Here is a 9403-nt window from a genome sequence, read left to right on the forward strand (position 1 = left end):
CCTCAAAAGGTTTATAACATTTATTGTGTTCATTATTTAAAGACATCATTTAAGCTTCATTTATATAAAGAATTAAAGATACATTTGATTATAATCAAGATTAAGGGAGACTTGTAATCATGTTTGGCATTCCTTTCCAGTAAGAAACAGAGTTGTATGATTATTTGTTAGTTTTATAGGAATGTATAACACATGTTAGCAATGTATTATTTTTGTTTAACATTTGAATGATTCTTTGTATGACATTATAATTTGTGCAATTTATTTTATATTATGCAATGGATTGTATTTTTTGTATATGGTATTTTATTTCTATTATAAGAAATTAAATGAAAATTTAATTTAAAAATTAATAAATATATAAATTTATTTTTTTTAAACATTTAAATTTACGATACGCAAAAATGTATGTCATCTTCATTTATGACATGGCCTTTCTTGACAGGGGCTTTCTTGATACGCATTGCGTGTCATTAACACGCGCGTCGTAAGGTTACGACATGCGAATGCGTGTCGTCTTCCTTTATGACAGGGCCTTCCTTGATACGCATTGCGTGTCGTAACCGCGCGTCGTAATTGCGCGTCGTAAATGCGCGTCGTAAATGCTCGTCGTCTATAGACGACGCGCAAAAGCGCGTCGTCTCTCTTTATGACAGGGCCTTCCTTGACACGCATTTGCGCGTCGTCTGAGCATTTTACGACGCGCAATGAGCGTCGTAAAAGGCCTTTTTTCTAGTAGTGTGCAATTCTTTTCATAATTTCATCAACACTTTGCATCGGTTGATCGGGCCCACCAAATTAATCCATTGTATTTTCTTTTGTTAATTCTGCTTTCAAGTTCTTCAAAAATCATTCATGGTTTCTTATCTCATCCGTTGTTATCCACTTAGCAGGATCAGCAACAAAGATTTTAGAGATTTAACTCACGACACTTGGTGGAAATATGAACGTAAGATGGAATCAAGTATTGGACATTCAAAATTTGTTGTATAGTCTTGAAGAAATTTTTGGGTTCATCAGGGTCTTCAAAAGGGAAAGCTCCAACAAGCATGCCATATATGTTACACCACATGAACACACATCTGCAATCTTGCCATCATATTCTTTTTTAAGCAAGACTTCACTAATTCAGTTTGTTGCAGGTTCTGATTAGGTGAAGAAGATGAACAATAGCTTCATTCTTGGCTCAGAAAAAGTAGTTGATAGGTAGTGATGGTTGTTTGAAGGAGGCGGCGACAGGTTGGTTTATGTTTTTAGGTGGTATCGGCTAGAGACAGGGGTTCTAGTATCGATGGAAAGGGCGGAGGTGGAGAGGTGGACTCGGTGATGATGCAAAACAGAAGGCGGTTTTCCGGTTTCTCGATGAGCAAGGATGGAAAGGTCTTGAGTCTTGGCTAGAGGGTAAAGAACACAACAATTATTTTTTTGATTTTTTTATGTTCCTTTTATTTGTTGCAGGTGTTCTTTGATGGAAAAGATGAAGAGAATCAGTAGGTTTTTTCTTATGTTTGTGATGGAAGTTGTGTAAGGGAGGTCTAAAGTGGTGGCAATGGATCTGGTTTGTTCCGGTTCCAAATCAACGAAGGAGTGGCTCTAATGGTGGGTTTCTTGGTAAAATCTCTTCTCTCTTTTCTCCTTCTTCCTGGTTCGTTTCGATCGACAAAAAAGGAATCAAATACATACGACAACTTCGATGAATCGGAAGGGCGCATCAACACGTGATCGACTGGGTTTACCTTTATCAGTAGATCAAATCATCCAGTCGATCGAGGGAATTGATTTAGGGAGAAATTCAATTTTGTTGATGAAAGGAAGATACAATCGATTGGTGTAATGGCTTAGACGAAAGTAGGATTGCTGGGTAGCTACTCAGCCGGTACGATGGAGGCTTTTACGGCAAAAAATTAATGAGTGATTAAGAATGATTCATCTATTTTCAGTCTTATTTATTTTCTCAATTGAACTTTATCTCTCTCTCTCTCTCTCTCTCTCTCTATATATATATATATATATATATATATATATATATATATATATATATATATATATATATATATATATATATATAATATGTGGACACACACACACACAAATGTCCTCTTAAGTTTCATCATTAAAAGCAATTTTACTTGCAACTTGTAAAACTTGAAGCTTGACATTGCTATCAGGTCGTGTCATTTAAAACCCTATTTGATGCTCATGGTTAGTTATTTGATATCTTATTAGATATGTGTTTTTAACGATTTTAAAATTGATGAGGTCTAATGTGATATTTTTTTTAACTTTCTTTTAATCATTGAAGCTCCTACCATAAGACGGGGTTGTACGGTGATTATATAATATTCTTGTATTGTGTGGTGTAGCGATTGTATCTTTGGGATAAACGAATCTCAAAATCGGTAAGACATATGCGATGACCATGGTGTAGTAGTAGTATATTGGGGTTGAAACATGCTAGTACTCATACGATATACGATGACATTCTTATTAATTAAATCATGTGTAGTAGGAATCCCCTACAGTGACGTGGTGTAGGCCGAGGGCTTGTTTATGTTAATTTAAAGAAAATCATTTGTGATCAATTAAACGTGAAAGATGATAAAATAAAAGACTGTATACCTAATCTAAAAAGAAAAAAAACAATATGACAAATTGATATAATAATCAAATGTGCCTGTATTACTAACACCTATAGACTATAAACACATGTCGACTTTTCTTCAAACATATAATTTGTTTCAATTTTCAGGTTTAACACAAAGCAGTCAAGCGTGTCATGAAGCTTTTAAGAAAAGAAAATATTGGTTCAAAATAGGACCATAAGCTTTTTGCAAAAGTGTAATCTTATAACATAAACAAGGAAACAAGCAATGAGTTATAGTTGTCATCATTCTAGTTTTAACTTGAAAGTAAAGCTTTTCTTATGGTTGAATTTCACTTTTCCTTTAACCAATATAAAGTAATTCAATTCAAAGGGTATTTTTGTCTACTATCGATCGATCATCCTTAGACACTTATAATTGTCAAGTACACAAAAAGCAATTTTTCGTTGATTGCCTATCATTGGGCTATTTTTAACTGGGCTCTCACATGGGCCTACTCTACTGGGCCTAGAATGTAATTGGACCCATACCATAGGCCCGCGATGTAGCAGATCTACTTCCTCGAGTACACTTGGATTTCTCATGGTCTCGAACTGGTCGCTGTCAGATCTCTTCGCCGACGTTGTCTGTGTGTCTGTGTTTGTATGTTTCTCACCGTTTTAAAGAGAGAAAGAGACAACCACTGCGTATGTCGAATGAATTTCTACTTCCAGTGTTCATCATATCGTGATTATTACTAGGTAAACGATCTTAATTTTGATCGATTTTAATCCAGTTATGTTTCCCTATCTTGTCGTCTTCTTCAGTCGTGTTCGAAATCTTTTGATCGGAAGTAAAGTTTCGTTTTTTTTTTTTTTGGCGATAGGAGTCAATTAGCTTTCCTATTGGTAAAGTAGATTTCATTGTTATTTTTTTGGCGATAGGATTGTGATTTTGTGGTATTTTGATGTGATTGATCGATAATATGCTTGCTTTTTGTTTAGATTCTCGTGTGCTATGTATATTCTTAATTAAAATATATACTGATTCCCTAGAAATTGATCATGAATTTGAGCATCTGTTGTTGATTCTGTAGAAGGCGAAAGAGATTCTGGTTCTCCAATAGCTTTTCCTCCTTCATCATCATGTGGGGTTTTGCTTCAAATGTCAGCTCGAAAGACTCCACAAGACCCAATCAAGCTTCTTCCGAATGTTCTGATGACGAAATCTCCATTAACAACAACAGAGATGAAGCTCTAGAGTGCCCCATTTGCTGGGAATCCTTCAATATCGTCGAAAATGTTCCCTACGTCTTATGGTGTGGCCATACCCTTTGTAAAAACTGTGTTCTTGGACTCCAATGGGCTGTTGTCAAACTCCCAACTCTTCCAATTCAACTCCCGTTTTTCATATCTTGTCCATGGTGCAACCTGTTATCACTTCGCCTTGTTTACAAAGGCAACCTCAAGTTTCCTAAAAAGAATTACTTTCTTCTATGGATGGTTGAAAGCATAAATGGTGAAAGAAAGTCTCATTCCAATTCTTGTGGTGACCATTTACTACCAGTAGTTCCTGGTTGGAGTTGGAGTCGAGGGTTGATCACTAATCAAGCTACCCATACGAATACCCATGTGGGCCCACGTAGCCATGTGAATGCTCAGAGATTGCAGTCATCTTTGAGAAAATCTTTGATCTTTTTTGTTCACTTAACAGCTAAGTTCCCTTTGGTGTTCATATTTCTGCTTATTGTTCTTTATGCTATACCTGCAAGTGCTGTGATCTTGGCTGTGTATATTCTCATCACAATTCTGTTTGCTTTGCCATCTTTTCTTGTTCTTTATTTCGCGTACCCGAGTCTTGATTGGTTGGTAAGAGAAATCATCACTTGAAGTATGCAGAATTTTGAAAGATGTTGAATCTTGGAAGAACTTTGGGTTGTAAGAATCATATATATATATATATATATAATATATAATAGATTAGTTATCAGGTGTCTTGTTACTTCTTTCTCTATTCATGTAAAAAATGAGTGTGTAATATTGTGGATTTTGTTAGAATTTTTATGGCAGTGTCAAAAGTATGTATATTATGATTTATCTTAGGTTTTGGAGAAGTAAGCACAAAAAAAAAAAAAAAAAAAAGTCATGATCTAGATATATATTTACATATTCCTAACTTTAATAAAATTTAATAAACTATTATGACATTAGTTTATTAAATTTGTCATCTAGAAAGCCCAGTCAAGTCATACATTGCTTTGTTAAGATGCATTTTCTCGTTTAAACTTCACTTGTTTTCAGATGACTTTAGATATTGTAAGAACATCGATCTCCAACCATATTTTATTTTTCATTCTATTTTAGAAGGAAAAATAGCATTTAAAATGATTAATGTCTAACCCTATTCTATTTTAGAATCTATTTTTTACACCAAAAAAATTCCAAGAATATTACTTTTCTCCAACTGTTTTAGATTTTCATAAACACCTTTACAGTTTATAAGGTTTTATCAAAATTTTCCAGAATATTTTTTGGAGAATATTGTAAAAATGGTAGTTGTGTTTTGTATTTTCTGCAGTTTTGGTCCAAAAAGAGTTTGAACATTTACTAATGGTCTAAACTTTTATTTTTTTTTGGTGGTTTTGGTGTCTGCCCAATTTTATATATATCTTACCCTTTTTGTTTGTATTTTTCTATTTTTTTCCATTTCAGTAATTAACGAAAAACAAAAAGAAAATCCCGCCTTACACCACTCCTCACCCTCTCTTCAATATAAACCAAAAATATAGTTTTGATTGTATATAACTGTTTTCCCGACTTATATATAAATATATTTTTTAAACCAAAAAGTATGTTTTCACTTTATATAACTGCATTCCCAGCTTATATATAGTTATATTTTTTTAAACAAAAAAGTATATGTTTTGACCGTACATAAACAATTTCGCAGGTTATATACAAATGAACTTCTTAAACCTAAAAGTATATGTTTTGACTTTATATACCCAACTTATATATAAATATACTTTTGAACCCCAAAACTATGCATTTAGAGTGTTCTCAACATTACAATGAGTCCCTATATGTAACACCCGCTAAAATAAAGTACACCCAATTGTTTTTAATCAAAAGGAGTGTACATTAAATTAACCTAACATATAAGTCGTTATCTTACATATCAAAAGAAAGTTGTACAAGATCGAGATCAAGTCAGGTTTACATTTAACAAAAACATATCATAATAAGCTTCATTAACAAAAGACACTATGGCTACTTTATCACGCCTTTCCATCTATCAGGTATACTTATACTTGTAATCATAGAAACGTTTAAACAAAAGTAAGCTCGAAAGCTTAGTGAGTAAAAATTAATAAATCATAGCGCACAACTCAACACAAGTATCTTATTATTATAGTGTTCAACTCAACACAATTATCTTATTATACTAGATTATAACCCGTGAAAACAACGGATAAAAAAACTATTGATAATTTAAAATCATAATGAAAAATCAAGCATTTGTTAAAATATATTAAATTACAAGGATAGAAGTTTTATTCTTCCAAACCGTTGAAATTTTCAAGCTAGTTTTCATTCAATAGTCTTCTTATGTAAAACTTTTTATACGGGACAAATATGTTATTTTGAACGTTTGTTCTCTAATTTTATTAAAGTTACACATTTTTTTTTCCATATTACTTTTTTTTCTTTATGTGGAGGATGTAAAATTTATTTACATGCAGGAGAACCTAGAACTTGTCATTGGCCCTTTTAAATATTTCTAATGACAAAAAAATAGGACTTTTAAAAATAGGAATTTGATATAATTCTCTCTGTTAATATTTTGTTGAAAAAGACATACATATAATAAGTACACAATAACACAAACAATAATCTAACTGGAAAAACTTTGAAAGTAGATTGGTTTAACTGGAAATATGTTGTTTGTTGCGTGAAGTAAAAGAAGAAAATCTTACACCGGACCATTCCTATGACAAAGAACAAAAATAAATTTTAAATTTGGTATTAATTAATATTACTCTGATTGGCATATATATGATTAATATTAATGCAAACTTTTTTATAAGTGTGTGAATAGAACACTGGGCAAGCTATGATTGGTTATTTACTTAGTTAACAATTGCATTCACATTTTGTATAGCACACCTAAGGTTCAAAATGTGATCATCGTTATTTTACTTATTATTTAGTAACATGTAGTTAAAAAAGTTGCATTAAAGCTTCAAATTACATTATACACGTCCACAAAATTTTGCAGGCTAAACAATGCATGTGTTTAAAAAAAAAATCTACAAAATTAAGACATCAGTAAATCTAATCTTGAAATAAAAATGCAGATTATGCAGAAATCAAATTTATGCCTATCTTCTATAAAAAGTGGGTTTACGGGCCAACACACCAACTAGAACACGAGATGATCGCCACCCTTAATCCCAAATGCCTTCTAGTTTTATTAAAGGCAAGTTATTCAATAAACCAACATAGATTATCAGATGTTAGTAAATAATGTAACACACTATTCCGAATCGTTACCCATTTGGATGTGAATGATGATATGTGGATGATTTGGGCATTCAGAGTTAGTTTTGGAGCCAAGGGTATTTTGGTAATTTGTCAGCTCGAGCTTTTATGGAAATTGGATGTTTGTTTGGGATATTGTAAGGCAGGTATGAGCTGATTAAAGCATAGAGATTCTTGTTACCTTTTCATGGATATTAGGATGGTCGTAATTGGAGTTGTATTAAAGAAGTTATGGCCTTCGGAATATGTTAGGGTTTGAGGGAAGACCCTAGTACGTGGGGCGTACCAAGGGAGTACGCAGGGCACACTTATGTGAAGGTAGTTACCCCATGCGTATTGAAGATAACGATTAGCGTACTGCGTGGTTGGGAGCAGGGTGCGAGACCTCGTACGCTGGGTGTACGAGGAGTACGCTGGGCGTACGAGGGTTAGAGTGAAACCCTAATTTCTAGTGTTGTACCTTATATAAGATTTATGTTAGTCCCTTTGGTTCATTTCTAAGCTAGCCTCTGTTGGATTAGGTGTCTAAGCCCATAACTATAATTGGTATGTACTTGAATTGATAGCAGCATAGTCTTTTTGGGTTGCCCTCAAACCTAGCAACCAGACAAAGAAATTATGAAAGGAGAGATATTAATTTATTATAAGATTAATAAATTAATATAAATGAATTTATTAATATGTTAAAAGATTAATATATTAATAAGAAATCATTATGTTTAATTAATTGTTAGCCAGAAATTAATTGGAATTAATTTTGGGGTTAAAAGAATTAATTATAAAGTGCAGGGACTAGTTTGCAATTAACTGATAGTTGAATGGAAGGTTCCAGAACCCCCTTGGAAGGAGGTGGACGAAAACCCTAGGGGAAACCCTAGAGAATTCGTCCAAGGGGTCCAAGATAAGGCCCTTGGGTTTTGCTTAGGCCTTAAGCAAAGGATAACTAGGGTTTCCCTTAAACCCTAGATCCTTCAACTATTTAAGGAGCCTCCTGGTTCAAATTTACACACACTGATTTCTTTGGAAGAAACCCTGGCCGAAATTGCATACTCCCTCCCCTCTCTCCTCTACTTTCCTTCTTGCTAGTTTGGGTGTGATTCCATTAGAGGCATTACACTTGTGGTGCTAAGCTTCCAAGAAGATCAAGATCAAGATCAAGGGAATTATCAATTGTTTGCTATAACAATTGAAAGGTATGTAACTCCTAACCATAGTTAATTATTTTCAAAATTAGTCACCTCCTCTAAGGTTCTTGTTTTGCAATTCAAAGTTGTATGTTCAATAGTTAAAACATAGATCCAAAGTAGGTTGCATGTGAACTTAGGAATTGTTTTCTAGTTTATTTGTTTTACCTAAAACCCATCAGTGATATCAGAGCCATTGTTTTGTTTTAAATTGAATTGCTACAATTGTTGAATTGCAAATTAGGGTTTATAGCTATTAAACCCTAAAGGCCATTTTTTCGATTTTTAGGGTTGTGGATCAAAGGGTTTTCGAAAACCCTAGCCTCCAAAAAACCCTAATCGAAATTAGGGTTAGGGTTTTGAAAACCCTAGCCTCCTCCCTTGTGAATTTCAAAAATATGCTAGATATTTTAGGGTTTCTTGTCTTGGATAATTGTTACTTGATTAGATTAATTGGATAATTATCCTTTACCCCTAATTTTCGAAATTTAGAGGGATAAGGATTAGGATTAAATTAATTGATTAATTTGATTAGATAATCCTTACAAGATTTAATAAATTAACTAAAATTTAATTAATAGATAAATATTAAATCTAATTAATTGGTTTATTTAAATTTAAAATTTAATAGTTTAAATTTCGAAATTTATATAAACCCTTGGAGTTTTAAAATATTTTAAAACACACCTTATATATATATATATATATATATATATATATATATATTATAATTAAAAGTCTAATATTATATATGTATAATAATATGGTCAATCAAATCGCTAGTATGCCTCATTCACGAAGCTAATCTATAAGGGGGGGGGGGGGGGGGGTATAAGGAAACTGCCTATAAAATGGTAGTTGAATGGGTGTCCACTCTCACCCACCACTTCCTTGATTAGTGGAGGGTCGTTAGCAGAACGGATTTGATAGGACAACTACTTCTCATTAAAAGTATAACGCTATTAAAGAAAGTACTAGAACATTATTTTTAAAATCCCAACACTAGCTACTTTAGGAAAAATGTGAAAAGTATGCTAATCCATGAAATTGCACATTATGCTTTATTGGTCATTAGTGGAGCGTGTGTGGTTAACCA

General features: G+C 33.0%; 1 protein-coding gene across 2 annotated transcripts; it reads left to right on the forward strand.

Annotated features, from left to right (window-relative positions):
• The first annotated feature begins 3196 nt into the window (after positions 1 to 3196).
• LOC145103164 (uncharacterized) lies at positions 3197 to 4678 on the forward strand. 2 transcript variants are annotated; one of them, XM_079040716.1, is made up of 2 exons: positions 3197 to 3343; positions 3679 to 4678. In XM_079040716.1, the coding sequence occupies exon 2, from the start codon at positions 3728 to 3730 to the stop codon at positions 4469 to 4471; it is 744 nt and encodes a 247-aa protein (XP_078896842.1). In that variant the 5' UTR covers positions 3197 to 3343; positions 3679 to 3727; the 3' UTR covers positions 4472 to 4678. The 2 variants fall into 2 exon arrangements, with proteins under 2 accessions (XP_078896842.1, XP_078896843.1); XM_079040717.1 differs by having other exon boundaries at positions 3682 to 4678.
• The last annotated feature ends 4725 nt before the right edge of the window (positions 4679 to 9403 follow it).

This window comes from Lactuca serriola, chromosome 4 (genome assembly GCF_051521515.1).
Source record: "Lactuca serriola cultivar US96UC23 chromosome 4, Lser_US96UC23_V15, whole genome shotgun sequence".
Classification (NCBI taxonomy): Eukaryota; Viridiplantae; Streptophyta; class Magnoliopsida; order Asterales; family Asteraceae; genus Lactuca; species Lactuca serriola.

Coding starts and splice junctions, on each gene's coding strand:
- LOC145103164 (XM_079040716.1), top strand. CDS start 3,728: ATGTGGGGTTTTGCTTCAAATGTCAGCTCGAAAGACTCCACAAGACCC.